General features: G+C 31.4%; 1 protein-coding gene across 2 annotated transcripts in view; it reads left to right on the top strand.

Annotated features, from left to right (window-relative positions):
- The window catches only part of LOC127716450 (uncharacterized), a 48,256-nt gene extending 37,254 nt beyond the window's left edge, over positions 1 to 11,002 (top strand). Inside the window, exons 17-18 of one of the 2 annotated variants that reach the window (XM_052222653.1) lie at positions 61 to 84; positions 5,917 to 11,002. In XM_052222653.1, the coding sequence (XP_052078613.1) occupies positions 61 to 84; positions 5,917 to 6,006 (114 nt within the window). In that variant the 3' untranslated portion in view covers positions 6,007 to 11,002. The remainder of the gene's footprint in view (positions 1 to 60; positions 85 to 5,916) is intronic. The other variant, XM_052222654.1, reaches the window with a different exon arrangement.
- The last annotated feature ends 8,142 nt before the right edge of the window (positions 11,003 to 19,144 follow it).

Raw genomic sequence — 19,144 nt, forward strand, 5'->3', positions numbered from 1 at the left:
GAAATGTAAATTTTTGATAGATTTATTGGCACGTTGCTCTATATATGATTTTAAATACAGGCTAACTGGACTGACTTAAGAATGGTAAGCTAAGTCTCATGAGTGCTTACATACTTTGTAGATAACAAGAACTTCTAAAACATCAGCATGAGCTTGATTGATGTGTGAATAACCTTGACCTTAATTTTAAGTGCATGTTAATATCACATGATTTGCTGTATAACAGACATGATTTTTACCCACTCAATGAAAATAAATAGTTTTAATAGCCCCTCCCGCCTTTACTCCATTTCAAAAGCTTCTGGGTTCTGAGAAATAGTTCAGTTATTATGATCATTGTCTGCCATGTTGGGCAAAAAATTTGACGAAGTATATTTCTCCCCCTCCCCTTTATCCCCTTAAAAAGTTGCTGGATCCTCTCCTAAGAAAATAATTTAGATATTGTGATCAACGTCTGCTTTGCTGATGTCCATGAAATAAATTTGACTGTGTATATTTCTTTCCTTTTGTCCCTTTTTAAAAGTCACTAGATCCTCTCCTGAGAAATAATTCAGATATTGTGATCAATGTCTGCTATTTTGTGCAATAAATTCAACTATGTATATTTAATTTCGCTACAATGAGAGTTTTTCTACCTTAATCCTTTCATTTTATCTAAAGCTTGGATTGCAGTTATTGGTTCACAGCATTTGCTGTAAAAGAAAAAGGAAAAAATATATATTTAATCATTCTGACAGTCATAGATATAGTCTGCTTTTCTATATTTGCCACGTTTTTTTATGTTTAGTTAGACAAGTTAAAAACTGGTGTCATTTTTCCAGAAAACTGTTCATGTATTTAATAGATTACAACTAGTGATGATGAATATTCCTTGAATTTAAAAAAATAAAATACACTCGTTTGTAATAATAAATTGTGTTCTGTTTGGCTTAACTAATCAACTCAACAAAGTTTGTGTGTTTAATTGAAAAAATGAACTAGATCTATAATCAATGGGCAATAAAAGTCAGAGGAAATATATGTAGGAATAAAAAATAAATATACTGTTGATTCATTATAATTCGTGGGAAACCAATTTTCTAGGATTTCGTGGATATGGGTGAACCACGAATCTCAATGTGGAATGAAGTGCAAGTTTTTTATAGACTTATATACAGATTTTTGTAAAACCTCGAAATCAAATATCCATGAAAATACAATTTCTCCTTACTCCATCAGAAATTGGTACCTGCGAAAATAAAAGAATCCACAGCCGAGCCCACCCCCCCCCTCAATGGCCAAATAAAAGAAAATCAAATGAGTAATAACAGTCCATATAGAACTAAACAATAAACTAAAGATAGAGCAACACTAATATCCCCAAAAGGCAGGGTGTCAAATCAGTTGCTCCTAAATGATGATGATGATGATGATGGCTGCTTTACATCCAGCTGCAAATTAATATGCATATTCAGGACAAGAACATGTTGATGTAATATGAATATTCACCCTGCTTTGTACTAGACGAATTTGCTGAGCTGTATTTTTGACATGCTAGTTCACAAGGTAACAATCTGCAGGAAGACATGTCACCTTACCCAAACACATTATTCTGACTCCAAGCCGACCAGTCTTTGCTCTTACTCCTTAATACTGCGTGCTTAGCAGAGAAGCAGCAAATACCAATTTTTAAAGTCTTTAGTTTGACCCAGCCGAGACGAACACGAGACCACCAAGGAATGCTCCTAAATGATAAGTAGTTTCTGCTCCACTAGTGGTACCCAGTGTGCTTCTCATGTCATGTAAAAATTTAGTGATATTTAAGTCACATTTGGCATAAGTCTTAGATAGGGAAAGGAAACTAGTGGATTGTGACTAGTAAAAATGGAAGATACAGTTCACACAAGGGGAATACTCTGTTAGAAATTACTCTTTCAAGTGTAGATTTGAACTGGATGCTTTCTTGTAATGCTGTTTAAGTCTGGATTCAGGGGTTTGCCTTTAATTTATGAGTGAACATGAACAAATTTATAGAAATTAATTTCTCTAATTTTCATGCTTTTTTTTTACATTTCTTGATCAGTGTGAGAAAAAATATTTCTCATCTCTAGAGAAAAATTTGTTCTCAGCAAATGATTGGTCGAAATTTAATTAAGACGTCAAATTTTCAAGGTTTTTCTGAATTTCCTATTGTAACATCATGAAAAAAGGTGACCATGCCTGATGATGTCACATAAATAAAGAACACAACTTTCTGCAAATCATTCGAAAGGAAGGATAAACTTTGTTTTGATATCGTCTAAAAATCATTAGAGAAACAGATTCCACCCCTCAAACTCGTGTATTACGATATTTCTCCACTCTCAACAGTTAAATTTTAATTATTTAAAAAGCTTGGCAAACCTTGCGCTTTAAATATTAAAATTTTAACTGTCCCGAGTGGAGAAATATCGTAACACACTTGATGCAGTGGTGGAATCTATATATGATTAATCAATACTTTTCGTTATTTTGATCCTCGAAAGTTTAACTTGGTGTAATAATCAAAATTCATTTTTAATTTCAAAGTCCATTACCTTTACAGCTATTTGTCTAACCAAATCTTTTTGGTGTATGCATGAAGATTTTTCACAGAGTGCATTTGATTTTGAAATGGTTATTTTATTTAGGTACAATTATTTTTGAATGTGTTTCAGCTATTAGATTTTATGAATACCTTAGCTACCTTAGATCCACACCTACTCATGCACATTAAAGCTTAGCACAAAGAAACCTCAATACATGTATTGTGGAACTTGCATGAACACGACTGTACCTGATATGGCTAATTAATCCAGATGACACACAAGATATACACCTACAAGCAGTTCAAACTAAAAATGAAAGTTCATTATTTTACTAAAGTTCACAGAGTACAGCATAACTTCAATAAGCTTTTTTTTATCACAACACTCTATTATCTAGAAATGACAGATTTTTAGCTCCCCTGGCCCAAAGGGCCAAGTGAGCTTTTCTCATCACTTGGCGTCCGTCGTCCGTCGTCCGTCGTCCGTAAACTTTTACAAAAATCTTCTCCTCTGAAACTACTGGGCCAAATTTAACCAAACTTGGCCAATATCATCATTAGGGTATCTAGTTTAAAAAATGTGTCCGGTGACCCGGCCAACTAACCAAGATGGCCGCCATGGCTAAAAATAGAACATAGGGATAAAATGTAGATTTTGGCTTATATCTCTGAAACCAAAGCATTGAGAGCAAATCTGACAGGATAAAAATGTTTATTAGCTCAAGATCTATCTGCCCTGAAATTTTCAGATGAATCTGACAACCCGTTGTTAGGTTGCTGCCCCTGAATTAGTAATTTTAAGGAAATTTTGCCTTATTTGGTTATTATCTTGAATATTATTATAGATAGAGATAAACTGTAAACAGCAATAATGTTCAGCAAAGTAAGTTCTACAAATAAGTCAACATGACCAAAATGGTCAGTTGACCCCTTAAGGAGTTATTGCTCTTTTATAGTCAATTTTTAACAATTTTTCGTAAATTTTTGTTATCTTTTACAATCTTCTCCTCTGAAACTACTAAGATGAATTTAACTAAAGTTGTAAACAATCATCATTAGGGTATGTAGTTTAAAAATTGTGTTTGATGACCCCGCCCTCAAACCAAGATGGCCGACATGGCTAATAATAGTACATAGGGTAAAATGCAGTTTTTGGCTCATATATCTAAACCCAAAGCATTTCTAGCAAATCTTTCAAAAACAAAATTGTTCAGTAGATCAAGATCTATCTGCACTTAAATTTTCAGACCATTCAGGCAACCCGTTGTTGGGTTGCTGCCCCTGAATTGGTAATTTTTAGAAATTTTTTCAGCTTTTGGTTATTATCTTGAATATTATTATAGATAGAGATAAACTGTAAAGAGCAATAATGTACAGCAAAGTAAGACCTACAAATAAGTCACATGACCAAAATGGTCAATTGACCCCTTAAGGAGTTATTGCCCTTTATAATAAATTTTTAACAATTTTCATAAATTTTGTAAATTTTTACAAAATAATTTCCACTGAAACTACAGTGCCAAGTTCATTATAGATAGAGATAATTGTAAGCATCAAGAATGTTCAGTAAAGTAAGATCTACAAACACATCACCATCACCAAAACACAATTTTGTCATGAATCCACCTGTGTCCTTTGTTTAATATGCACATAGACCAAGGTGAGCGACACAGGCTCTTTAGAGCCTCTAGTTTAATGAGTCACACAAATAACTATTTAGATGCAAGAAGTAGTGATAGGAATTGGCTTGATATTATATGATTTAATTTATATGTAATTAAATTTTCTGGTAAAAATACAGGGACTTTCACTAGGATGCTGGACTAGTGAAGTAATTGTTAACAGCAGTAGTGCAATATGTTGTTGAATAAAAACAAAGAAGGAATTGGCTTGAAAATTATAATCTATTAATCAGAATAATCAGACAGCAAGCTCTGATTTGTTTTTTGACAATAGGTTTTTACTTTATTAGCAAATAATTTAGGAATTTAATAACGTAGTACATGTACATGCCAGAAATATTATTGAAGTAGAATTACACACACATACAGCTGCATACATGCAGAGTACTTCACACCAAAGCAGGGTGTATATGTACAAAATGGATATTTTCTGGATAATTCAAGGCATTCCTTGCATTTACAGGAAACTGTAAAAAAAAGGTTGCAGTACAAAATAACATTTTACAGAATTTTTTTATTTCTATCAAATACATGTATTGATTTTTGAATGAAAAAAAAATGTATTCATCAATCAATTTTCTATTATTATCCATACAAGGAACATTATTAGCAAAACATAAGTCTTCTGTCTATCGTGGTCATCAGAAGCTTATCTGACTGGAACAGTAGAGTGTTCTTAAATCATTTATTGATTTTTCAATAGTGTTATTGTAAAAGCTTGTAATATTGAATGTTTTTGCAATTTTACACAAGATATATCTGATTAGGCCATATCAAGGATTTTGCATGTCATGGAATATTGAAATTTAAAAAAAATATTTATTATAAGGAATTTCAAAATAAAAGTAAAGGGACAACATTTATAACATTGATTGATTGTTGGTTGCTTAACTTCCAGTGGCAAATATCACGAATGTTCAGAATGAGCATTTATAACATACAGTTATTGTATGGATAAGAACATATAAAATAAGGGAAAACAAATTCAACATACTAGTAAAATGACAATTCAATCAGAAAAAACTTAAGCACATGCTCACAAATGAAGGGGTCCCATGCCCTTATCACCATGGTTGTGATTATTTCATACAAGCAAAAATTATAATATATATCCTTACTAAATACACAATGAAATAATTCAAAGATTGGAATTTTGACCAAGGGTCAAATTGTTTTTAAATTATAAAACACAAGATACCTCATTGGAAAGGTGTAACTCTTATCTTTAGCATGCAAGAAGGGGCCTCGGTGGCCGAGTGGTCTAAGTAGTTACTACTGTAATCACTAGCCAGTCAACACTGAGGTTGTGAGTTCGAACCCCGCTCATGCGGGTGCACTCGATTCCAATCTTAATTGACTAGGATTGTCAGTTTTCCTATCGAAGGTTGGTGGTTTTCTCCGGGCACTCTGGCTTCCTCCACCAATAAAAACTGGCCGCCACGAAATAGCCCAAAAGCGGTGCTTAAAAGTGGCGTTAAAACACCAAAAATCAAAATCAATCAATCAATTTAGCATGCAAGACTAATTTGATTGAAGTAAAAACTCTGTAAGCTTTTTGATTTTCAGAAGACTCATACATGTATTGCATTCTTCTAAATAATATTTGTAATCATCAAAAGATGTTCCCAGAGTTGATTAGATTCCATTTAAGTTTAAAAATTATATAATTATGTTTTTATCTCTTTACAGGCAGTTTTCAGCAGGAGAGAAGCTATGGGAGAAGACAATTACAGTCCGTCACCATCAGTTGCCAGTAGTTGGTCTTTTGTGGATGATTAAAACTGACTTTCTTTTACCAAAAAATCTTATATTAACAAATTCTGTTGTTTTAAAAATTTCAGTACTTACAATCAATAAGAATAATAAGATTTTTTGGTGAAAAGACGTAAAAAGCCAAGCTAATGGAACTAAATTGCTTTTAATGGTGGCATGGTGAGGATTAAAGTTGAAAGAAATACAGAGAAAAAAGACTATAGACATTTTTACTTTAATGTTTAAGGATGCTATACTACATATTTGGAGAGAATCCTTTTGGAAAAGGGAAATAGCTATGATAACAGTTAGAGAAACTAAAACTGGTTTGCAGGCCAGATTGGGTTTGTTAGTTTATCTATGTACTGTTTAGTGTTATGAACAAAATATTTGAGTCTAAAAGTTGATATGGTGGCATTTTGTAAGCCTTTTTTCGATATCTTAGTTTTAAAGCTTGATTGCATAATTAAGGAAACTTTTGATTTTGACTGAGGCTTGAGAATAGGAAAACATGCAAAAAGGAAATTCTCATCATGCCAGAATTGGGTGATTTAATTTCTCAGGAATTTTGGATTTAGAAATGACAGTATTAAATGTAACAGCATTCTGGAAGGAACACCTTCGAGAATTTAGGTGTTTAGTTCTTGTTGTTTTAGATTTGGAACCCACAGTTTTTACTTTATTTACTTAATAAAATTCTTAATGTCAGAGATAAAGAGGGGAAAAAGCATTTGCTTCCAAAGGTTATTTTATAAGTTCTTATTTGTTTTAAGGGCTGGTTAATTTTGAACAGATATATAATATTTTAAGGAGGGGTATATGAAAAATCGAGGAAGATAATTTTTTTTCTCAAGATTGGAATTTTTGCAAATACCCCTTCTGAAAATGCTTTAACTGTTAAATTGCATTTCATATCAATTGAGATGTTTCAGTATATATTAAAATAAAGTTTGAAGTTTAAGTTGCTTATAAATTGTTGGGTATATACTAAAATGAATTGAAACAGGTAGAGGGAATTTGTAAGAATAAGATTTTATAATGTATTAATTGATGGTGGAATGTGAGTGGTTCAAAATTACATTTAAAGGAAGGAAATACTGTAAATTCAGAAATTATTGCGATGTTTTTATTATTGTGAAAAATGCGACAGGGTTATAATTGCAATAATTTAAACTCGCATTTTAGAATTTTTTATTTGAATTAAACAGGATTTTTCTCAATTTCGCAAAAATTAAAATCGCATATTAGTCTAAAATAACAAAATCGCAATAATAAATGCAGGCAATAATTTCTGAATTTACAGTACTCTAATTGTTATGGTGTTTTCTGTTATTTGATTGTAAGTTATAAGAAAAGGCATCTTTCAAATACATTTACGTTTGTGAAAGAGAAACAAACAACCGAAGTTTTAATATTATTGCTTAATACTGAAAAGAAATATAAGTAAACAGAGATTGGTTTAGTAAAAACCATTGATGCTTTAATATGCACATGCTTCTTGACAGCTTTACTTTATGTGTGTTTGAATCTCTAAATAATTTATTTAATGATGTTTTGATTCTTTAATAATTTTTTTACATTGACACAGTTGTTAATCATACAAATGGGCCAAAAAATGTTCTACTTTAAAAGCATGAATGAAAATCAACTTGTATAATACTCTATAATTTAGTGTATTTTTATAATGTAATGACCAAGTGCTTATATTTTGAAAATTGAATTTGATAATGAAAGTGTTGTTTTAGAAATATTGCATTTGCTATATAAATACACTACTTTTTAAAATACCATCGAAAATAATCATTAATATCATTATTTGATTAAAGTCGAGGGCATGTCCCACTTATTCTGGGATGAAGATTGAACTTGGTTCTTTTGTCTGTATATCTGATAAACATATATTCAATAGTCTATTTGCTGATTACCGATTAAATGCTGTTATTTCACACTTTTTAAAAAAAATTGCTTCCCTTTGTCAATGGCAGACTGGTTCTTTACTGGACAAAATGAGTTTCTGCCCATGCAAAGCTCCATATTAAAGTGAAAAGCAACTACTGATATCAAAAGTTTTTTGCTTAACAAATATTAAACATAATCAAAAGATTTGAAAAACGTAAAGGTTACACTTATTACTCATGATACATTTACTCTTTCTGCTAGCTCTTTGTTGTTTATGAAAGTTTATGTCCCTCCTAACGGAGACAACTAAAAATGGATCTCTATATACATAGTCAATTACGGGAATTGGCTAATAGACAACCAATGTCACTAAATTACAGACAATTAAACATCCTTAACAATAAGAATGTATGACCGTGGTGTGTTAACAGGTAGCCAATAGTACAATCTATATAGGTTGAGCTTTAATAGAGTAATGAACTTGCAATGGTATTTTTAAATGCAGTGTAATTGTTGAAATATTTTTATGGCATTTTTATCTGTTTTTTTGTTCGTGTAATAATTTTTGAAACAAACATGTTTTTAATGAATTAGTTTGACACATGGTGTATGGCTAGATTGCACATTGTTTTGGTGATGAAATGTAAATTTTGGTAAAATAGGGTTATACTAAATATTTATATTATTGTTGTGATAAAATCTTATGTTGAGAAAATCTCCATTTTACACTTGTTGAACATATCACTAAGTCTTATTGGACCAGAGCCCATCTTTCAATTATTTGATAAAAGTTTAACCTTGCACGCTTCTATTTATGTGCTCATGAAAAAAGATGGTTGTTTATAGTACATGTGTAGCTGGTTCTATTTTTGTTTTGAATAGATATACTATTCACTTATTTCTGTTTAGATTACTACAAATGGTATTGGTATATGCCTTTTAATTTAGGTCAGCTTTTGGTGGTTCATATGTTAAAGGGAAAGACTTGTCAAAATAATTGTTTTTTTATAACTTTATTTTATTTTGAACAAAAGAAATTATAATAATCAAAATTGACAACAACACTTCAAATGGTCTACAACTATATAAAGTTGCAAACCATTTGAAGTGTTCTTGTCAATTTTGATAATTATTTAAGTGTTGCATTCATTTGCATTATTTGACAACCTGGCATACCAAGGTATTCACTTCATGGACTCTACCAAAAGGATTCACACAGGCGTTGGTTCACCAGACGGAGTTTAAAAGAAATGATAGTTAAAGCATACTTCTATTACTGACACTGAAAAAAAAGCTTGATATTTACAATCAAGCTTGTTTTATACAGCTGTCAGATACCCCTAAAATGTTTAAACAGATTGAATTTGTTGAGCATTTATAAGATTTGCTATTTTCAGGGGAAAAACTGAAAGAACAACTGCAAATCTTTAATTTAAAAACTCTTTAATACATAATTTCCATTTTTTTAAGAGTTGCTTCCCTTTGCAAACAATTCATAAATTTAAAACAAAGTTGGTAACTTAAAAAGAACTATTGCTAAAACTTTGACTTTTATTGTAAGTTTTTATCAAAGACTCAGGAATTATAAATGAAAGAGCAGGATTTAATGAGAAGGACAGGAATGTCCTCTTTATCGTAAAATAGTTTTATATTTAGGAATATTGTATCCAAATGAATATATATTTATACATGTATTTAATATGGTTGTGATTGTAATAAGGAACATATTTTATTATCTATTGATAAACATGAGTAATTATCTCCTATAACAATGTCCAGGACAGGAAACAATTCAAATAATTTTAGTGTATGGACGATGAAATTACCCATAATCCTTTAGGTTTTAAATGAGAAATTGTGATTGCATGAGCTAAAACTATGGTCAAATATCCGGGCTTATATGACATTGTTTAAGCCTAAGGCGAGTTGAATAGCTTTATTTGTAGTTCTTCTTTTATGATCTTTATTTTTGTAACACTATTTTTTTTAATAATTAAAAAATCAGCACTGGAATGATACTACTATACCACTGCTGGTGAACTGTTTGTACCAGAGCTCAGTACTCAATGCTTTTGTACTGACACGATTTCATACATATTTTTCTAAAATACTATCATGTTGATCAATTAAGTAAACTATAAGAAACTTAGGTTCCTTCTCTCTGAGGCAAAGTTGACTTTAGGTGAATGTCTTCTGAACTGTTATATAGAATTAGTATTTCACACAGTTTCTTATCACCCTTATATTCTAAACCAACTTATTTTCACAAATATTTTATTTTACAATTAGCCCTTTCCAGCGATTTTGTTTTCATGATTTTCCTTATTTATTTATATAAGACAAGACTCAATTTGTTCACATTCAAGACAATTTATTTCGCTGATTTTTCTTCTAAGAATAAGTGGCGAGAATAAATTGTTCAGGAAAATAAGTTGGTTTACAGTAGTTGATTTTTTCTTCGAAAAATAGAGAGAAAATAAAGAATAATAATACTACATCACTCTCTCTTCTTTACTCTCTTTCTCACATGCCTATGAAGAAATCCCTATGCTACACATGAACATTGCATAATAATCTAAATATTTACATAATCAAGACCTGCCAATATTAACCCTTTACCTTTTTCAAACTTTTTTTTTCATTTGATGTCTCAGTTAAAGGGAGATAACTTACTCATGTTCATCCTTAACACATTTTTTTAGATCTCTTTGTTGTACGAGGGTCTGGTTGTGGGGTCTTTCATTTCTTTATTCTATAGTATTTTAAATATTTTGTCTCCATTCTTTATTTATTTTGCCCATTATTCTTTATATCTATATTTTAATACCCCATTATTCTCTTTTTTATAAAGATTGCTTATTTTTTCTCTGTTCTTTTTTGTTTGGTGCCATTTTTTGCACTTTTATTCCATTATTCTATATTCTGGAAACCCCATCTAGACCCTCTTGTACACATTTGCCTATGCAAATTACTAATCTGTGATACACTATTTTACCATTCCAGCAAACATTTATATCATTGTAGCTTTTTTCTTTAGTTATGAATATTTATGTTGTTTTAGTTCAGTGCCAAGTTATGATGAATTTTAATAAAAATAAAATTTCTAATAAATTGTCTTAAAGTTGATTGTTTTATTTTTCATTACTCATACATTTATTATTATGGTTAAAATTTAATTATAATATGATATTGAAATAGAAACAGCTGATTTGTTGCACCAAACGAATGAATGTTTCAGTGGAGCATATCATTACAGCATTGTATGTCTGTCTGTTTGTCAAGGTCAATGTCCTTGAAAAACAAGTGGTCTCCATTTGAAAATAAGTTTATTGTTACCAACATCATTCTACATAATTACAGTTGACCATAAAATATGGGTAAAATTTAACACTTGAAATCAAATGAATGTTTCTTCAGATAAAAAAAAAACCTTGTGAACTTTTGGAAGCATATATAGTAAAATGATACTTAAGAGGCAACGAAAGAAGCAGCCACAAGAAGGATGTATAACAGAATAGCTAGAAGAGAAGATAAAAAGGCAAGAAATATTCATTCAATCTTTATGAAAGAAAGCACAAGGGTCTGGATGGGGGTCCTTTATTTCTGCTATTCTTTAATTTATAGGTAATTTTTCTCTTTTCTTTTTATTATTGGACATTATTCGCTATTCTTTATAATTAAACACCCCATTATTCTCAATTCTATATTGTCTTGGCCTGTTTTTCTCTATTTATTTTTTTGGTCCATTTGTCTCTATTCTATAAACCCCATATAGACCCTCAAGCATATAATTCATATAACATTGTGTAAAGAAATAAGATGCTTTGTCTCTGAATATAAAACTTATCTACTTTCCTTTGTTAGCAGGGTGGTCACCTGAGAGAGAAATTTGATATTGTTCAGGGCAAAGCAAAACCGAAAAACTAAAATTGGTAATTTTTACTGCTTAGTCAAGCACACAACATTTACCAGTAAGTCATTTTGTACTCCCAGTACTGAGTAAAGTTTTATGATCAAGAGCCCAGGTATGTTCATAAGAATGCATATTTCAAAGATATAACTGTTTTAAGAATCAATATTCAGTAGTTTATTAAAGTCTCGTCACATTCATCTTTCTATTCCGTGGCACCTGAGATCTTATGACTTATGAGTTTGAATGACCCTTTGGTAATGTTTGCCTCTCTTATACAATAAACATTTCGAACAAGATATACAGGATACGTTTAAAGCAAGTACAATTTATTTATGTGCCATTCTTAAAAAAAATTTAAGAGCGAATATAAAAAGTACTAGTGCACATCATGCATATCGAACACCAATCAATATTAATCATATAAAACATGCAAATAAGTAATAAACAAATCTATGAAAAATGTGAAAAATTAAACAAAAACAAAAAACAAAAAATAATTTGTAATTATTATGAAAACCTAGGTTATTTTCATCATTGGGTTGGTGTCTGATAGACATATACCAAACATCTTATATTCAAAGTTAAGAAAACAGTTAAACAGGAGAAAGAGATATGCATGGCCAGGAAGACAGTAAAACTAGTAACCACCAGAAAGTTAGCAATGACAACAATCAGGAAATAAATAATAACCATAATGAATAAGATAGTAATTACTTTATCCAAGAAGTAGTTAATAACCATAACAAGGAAAAAGGTGTTTGCCATAACCAGGAAATAAGTAATAACCATAACCAGGACATAAGTAATAACAATAACCAGGAAATAAGTAATAACCATAACCAGGAAATAAGTAATAACCATAACCAGGAAATAAGTAATAACCATAACCAGGAAACAAGTTATAACCACAACCAGGAAATAAGTAATAACCATAACCAGGAACCAGGAAATAAGAACCATAACCAGAAAATAAATAATAACCTTAACCAGGAAATAAGTTATAATCATAACCAGGGAATAATTAGTTACTATAACGAGAAAGTAAGTCTTAACCATAGTCAGATAGTAAATAATATCCATTGTTAGGAAGTCAGTTATAATCTTATTTGGGAAGTTAGTGCTATACATAGTCAGAAAATAAGTATTAACAAAAGCCAGACACTCTGTTATAACCATATCTAGAAAATAAGTAAAAAAAAAGTCTAAGTAAACAATAGCCCTAATCAGTAGGTTAGCAATACCCATAGCTAGGGAGTCAGTACTTAGTACAGAAAGTAAATAATAACCATATTCAGGAAGTTAGAAATAACCATAATCATGCGGGAAGGAAGAAAAAAGCTTGGCCAGGAGGTAAGTAATAACCATAGTCCGGAAGTAAGTAATAACAAGTCAGAAATTAAGTAATAGCCATAACCAGAAGAGGTTATAATCATAGAAGTCAGAAATAACCATAACCAGGAAATAAGTAATAACCATAACCAGGAAATAAGTAAAAACCACAACCAGGAAATAGGTAATAACTATAACCAGGAAACAAGTAATAACAAAAACAGGACATAAGCAATAGCCATAACCAGGACATAAGCAATAACCATAACCAGGACATAATCAATAACCATAACCAGGACATAAGCAATGACTATAACCAGGAAATAAGTAATAACAATAACCAGGAAACAAGTAATAACGAAACCTAATAAATAAGTAATAACCAAAATCAGGAACCAGGAAATAAGTAATCACCATAACCAGAAAATAAGTGATTACTGCAACCAGGAACCAGGGATCAAGATATAAATAATAACCATAACCAGGAAATAAGTAATAATCATAACCAGGAAATAAGTAATAACCTTAATCAGGAAATAAGTAAAAACCATTTCTTGGAAATAAGTAATAACCTAAACCAGGAACAAGTAATAACCAAAACAAGGAAATAAGTAATAAACGGAACTAGGAAATAATTTAAGACCATAACCAGGAAATAAATAATAACCAAAACCAGGAAATAAGTATTAACCATAAACAGGAAATAAATTATAACCAAAACCAAGAAATAAGTAATAACCATAACCAGGAAATAAGAAATAACCATAATCCGGAACCAGGAAATAAGTAATAACCATAACCAGAAACCAGGAAATACAAACCATAACCAGAAAATAAATAATAACCTTATCCAGGAAATAAGTTATTACCTTATCCAGGGAATAAATAGTTATCATAACGAGAAAGTAAGTTATAACCATAGTCAGATAGTAAATAATATCTATTGTTAGGAAGTCAGTCAGTTATAATCATATTTAGGAAGTTAGTTCTATTCATAGCCAGAAAAAAAGTATTAACAAAAGCCAAGTCAGAAAGTAAACAATAACCCTAATCAGTAGGTTAGTAATACCAATAAGTAGGGAGTCAGTACTTACTACACAAAGTAAATAATAGCCATTTTTAGGAAGATAGAAATAACCATAAGCAGGAAGGAAGAAAAAATCAAGAACTGGCGGGTAAGTAAAAACCATAGTCCGGAAGTAAGAAAAAACAAATCAGAAATTAAGTAATAGCAATAATCAGAAGAGGTTATAATCATAGAAGTCAGAAATAACCATAACCAGGAAATCAGTAATAATCATAGTCAGGAAGAAAAAAATGACTATAACTAGGAGGTAAGTTATAACCAGTCAGAATATAAGTAATAACCAGTCAAGATGTAAGTAATAACCAGTCAGGATGTAAGTAATAACCATAGCAAGATATAACAACATAATCAAGAGCAAATAATTAAGTAAGACATACCTTTTTCTCTGGTTTGTTTTTGTTCTACTGTTGTTAAAATTCCAAATTTCGGTTGTTTTTTATTTATTTTTTTTGTTTTTCTGTTCTTTTTCAAATAAACTGATCATTCTATATGGATATTTTATAATTTAGAAATGTATATATGTCAGAAATAAGTAAACTAATAAGTACTTACAAAATTATTTATACTACTAATGGTTAACGAGACCGGGATAAGGTACCGGTATTTTCTGTATCCAACTAACAAATATTAAATTTATCAAGTATGATACACATTTACATAAAAAAAAATTAAAGATAAAAATAGTCCACTTCAATCTTTTTGTTTAGCTGCAAATACACACAAAGAGCGCCCATTATTTGCAATTAAACACAGTTCATCTGTTTCCGTATGATAATCCAGTGAAGAGAACCAGTTTATGTTGGGGATCTGAGTAAGTGACGGTAATTCGGTCGATGTTTCACATCCTCGGTTTATCGTAAACAAGCGGTTATTCGTAGCACAGGATATCAGCACATTATAACCATCATCACATGTTATACCACCTGCTTCACAAAGTCCTAGACAGCTAATAGTTGTTGTACTCTTTGATGTTAAATCAAGAAAGTGTACTTTGTTGTCCGAGCACCTTCGCGCGTACACTACCGTTTCCCACATGAAATTACACAAGACTAATTTTCCTCTGATGCTGGGAAAACTTTCAAGAATTTGACCGTTCAAATTTGTTTTAACAAGGCCACGGTGTAAGCAGTTAATGACTAGTCTCATTGTATCAGTGCAAGCTATCCCGTAACAACTATCATTCAGAGAAAAGTGTGTTTTTCTTTTAGACACCAAGTCAATAATCAACACTACCTGTGGGGTTGTCACGGCAACGGTTTCGTCATCCACTAAGCAAAGAGATTGTGGTCGGTACCCTAGCCGTATTTCATCTATTTTCTGTCCAGTTTTATAGTAAATGACAATTCGTTGTCGTGAAAGTTCGCCCATAATGACGTATCCATATTTATGATGAACACGGACACAGCTGATATATATATTCATCATTCGCTTTTCAATACAAAAACTAGATTTGTAATCAAAGCTCTCTGATATAATTGTATCAAGAAAAAAGTCAGTTACGGTTTCTTCATTAAACAGTAGAGAACATTCCATATTGATGTCTTTACTCGTTGGTGAATTGTCTATGTACGTCAAACTACTTTTTAGCAATGAGTTTCCAGGACCATTACCATGCGAATTGGGTTTCTCAGATAGCGGGGTTACATCACACAATGCTGATTCAATGACACATACAGCACCATTAATTTCAGGATTAGCATCCACACTACCTTTTGAATCTCTGTTAATAACCAAAAACAAAAACATAAGATGCGTTGAATATGGATATACACCCAAATTAGCCTATACTAAAGTATCTTTTATTTTTATTACTAAGTACATCATTATCTAGATAGCAGTACACTATCCATTGGAATAGAAACTGTAACGTTGACCCTTCCGGAGAACACGAGTTCTTCATCGTTATTTGTTTAATGTGGTTTTGTTTTTTAAATTTTCAGTTGTCTGTATATAGTGTTTCGTAAATTGGTATTCAATATACATTGTATAAACATCTGTCGATTTCGAATTATTGTTTTCTATTTCCTATTAGCATCTCCCACCTTTGTCCCCTTATTATCAAGTGAAAGACTTTCAAATAAACCAATTTTTTAAGAATTCGGCAATCTTTAAACCCGGTTTTGTCGACAAATATAAAAAAAAACCTAAAAACCAGTATGAATGTTCAAAAAGTATCGATATTTTCCCTTTTCATGTGGTCAAAGAAAACTGGAAAAGAAAGCTTTTTTGGGATACTTTTTATACCTTTTTTTATTCGAACGTCACCGATGAGTCTTTTGTAGTCGAAACGCGCGTCTCACGTACAAAATTTCAATCCTGGTATCTATGATGAGTTTATTTACGAATGAAAAACACAGATCTTAACCAAGGATACCATAGAAATCCTTGTCTTGAGGATCAATACATTTTCATTTTCTTTTCTAAAGGCGGAACAGCATTGCAAACGTTTTGTATCTTCCATTTTAGCGTTGATTTCAGTGGTAAAATTGATTGATTGTTAACGTCAAGAGGCAATATAAGATTAAAATAGTAATGTGAGAATGAACCCTATTTTGTACCACAGTTTAGATTTGTTTTATAAGGTACTAGTTCATAGGAAGCCGAGTCATCCTTCCTAAGCACATTATTTTTACTCCGAGCCAACTATTCGTTGGTCTTACTTCTAAATGCCGTGTACTAAGCAGAGAAACAGCAAATTCAAGTTTTCAAGTTTTTGTTTGACCGGTCGTTCATGCAGAACAAGTTCCTTTATATTAGATTGAAGACTAGTAACAATAATTGTAGATAAAAAAAGAGACATAAACGCATCGAAACAGTTTAATATATTACAGAATTGAAAATGAAATTTGAAAAAAAAACTTTTGTAATTATTTGTTGGATAGAAATGCCAATTATATTAAAAAAAACTTACATGCAGGACTGCATATCATCCATTGTTTCCGCTTGATGGTTATTTTATTCAAAATGAACCATCTGCATATATCCTGTCAAAGGAAGGAGGAATACATTTTAAATTCACATTTTGTTTTTGTGTAAAGTGTAAATGGTTGAAAGATTAATGCAATTTTACATACGTTAAAAAGTATTTAAACATCCGTAGCTTTCAAATTCTGTTTGAAAAATGAAATGAAAAAGCACTTCTGACGCGCCAAAATAAATCGTTATTTTCTACCCGTCACATGCCAATTACCTATCCAAAACTCGTTGCTATTACTTTGTATGTAAATTTCACATTTTTGTTTTTTTAAAGATATGCGTGATTTATATTTTATTTACCTTTGTAAAATGCATTGAAAACTGTGTGTTCACCTAGGGTGATTCTCTGATCGATAAGCGTTTTAAAGAAAGAGTGTATATTGCCCTCATGATTTGTTTCTTGTTTTTTTGGTTGATCGTCTTGGCAACCGTCTCAGTTAGATGTATTTTACATATATATTTTTTAATGCTATATATTTATATTCAGTAAATATGATTAAAGTATGGGCTTGCAAATCCAGTCCCTTCCCCTCAAAAGGGGGAGGAAGGGACTGGATCGTAACCCTTGGCTAGCGAAGATGACTGATAACTAGCTAGCACAAATTGAACACTTTGGGATAAGTCAAGTCCGGTGTTTTTTATTTCCCAGCCGCTAGTCGAAAGGGGCAACAAGCGTTACCCTTCACCGACCGTCCGTCCGTCTCTCCGTCCGTCTTTACGTCCGTCTTTCTGTTCGTCCGTCTTTGCGTCCGTCTTTCCGTTCGTCCGTCTTTCCGTCCGCCCGTCTGTCTCTCGCAAAACTATTTCACATATTATAAGCAAGCTTGAACGGAGGCATTCGTGTCCTCGGACATATTCCTCATTTATAAAAAATTGGTTTTTTAAATCAACCCTTAGTTTTATTCTTACCTTTTTTGTACGTTGTATTTAATAGTATAGACAGATTGCTAGTCCCTTATCTCTATAACACAGTAACTCAATGACCATATTTAATCACTTCCATGTTGCTATCAACAATATATATATACAATAAATGTAAATCGATAATCTAAAAAACTGCTCGAAAATGATCTTTTATCATTCAAAGTACTAGTAGTTTAAGTACTTTTTGTTATCTATGAATTTATAAAATATCTCGCTCACCTTATGCATATAATCAAATGTAACGAAAGTATCCTTTCAATCCCGCGCGCATTACTTTTAAGAAAAGCTGAGATACAGTATGGTGAAGTAAACGAAATGAATAACAATTTCACCAAGTATACAAACGTTCAGACGTATGTCTCAGTAGATAAGCAAATCAGAAAAAGTGTAATATGTTTCGAAAGGCAAGAAAAAAAAAAAACCAAAACAAAACAAAACAAAACACGATCAAAGTTACGGAATATTGTATGACCAATAAAACATAATATCAAAGTATCCTTTTAAGTATGAAAACTTCTGACAAGGTTGATAAAGATAATAAGCAAAAATTGGTCAAAGCTAAAATTGGCTTAATTAATTGTCCGTCTTAAATGCAGTGAGGTGAGAGTTTTTTGCTCCGTGTTGAAGGTGTGACTTTAAGATGAAGAACAGCAATAAAAGCGCTGTTCCTTTGCTTATTGTGTGTTTTTTTTTTGGTGTGCATGTACTGATTTTGTGTCATGGATGAATACCCCATATCCTTTGTTTTTCTATTAATTAGTATACTTAACATGGACGCCCAGTACAGTTAGTCTCAAACTATTAATCTAATCGTTGGTTTCTCTTCACGAATTGTTCCCACACTTATTCATAAAAATCCTATCACATGTATCATAGATACTAGGATTAAAATTGTGTACGCCAGACACGCGTTTCGCCTACAAAAGACTCACCAGTGACGCGCGAATCAAAAAATGCCATTTGTTGCTCACTGAACAGTGTGAATTTAACTCATAGATTAAGATTACTACTACTACTACTACTACACTACTACTTAA

Source organism: Mytilus californianus, unplaced genomic scaffold, assembly GCF_021869535.1.
Source record: "Mytilus californianus isolate M0D057914Y unplaced genomic scaffold, xbMytCali1.0.p SCAF_9, whole genome shotgun sequence".
Taxonomy (NCBI): Eukaryota; Metazoa; Mollusca; class Bivalvia; order Mytilida; family Mytilidae; genus Mytilus; species Mytilus californianus.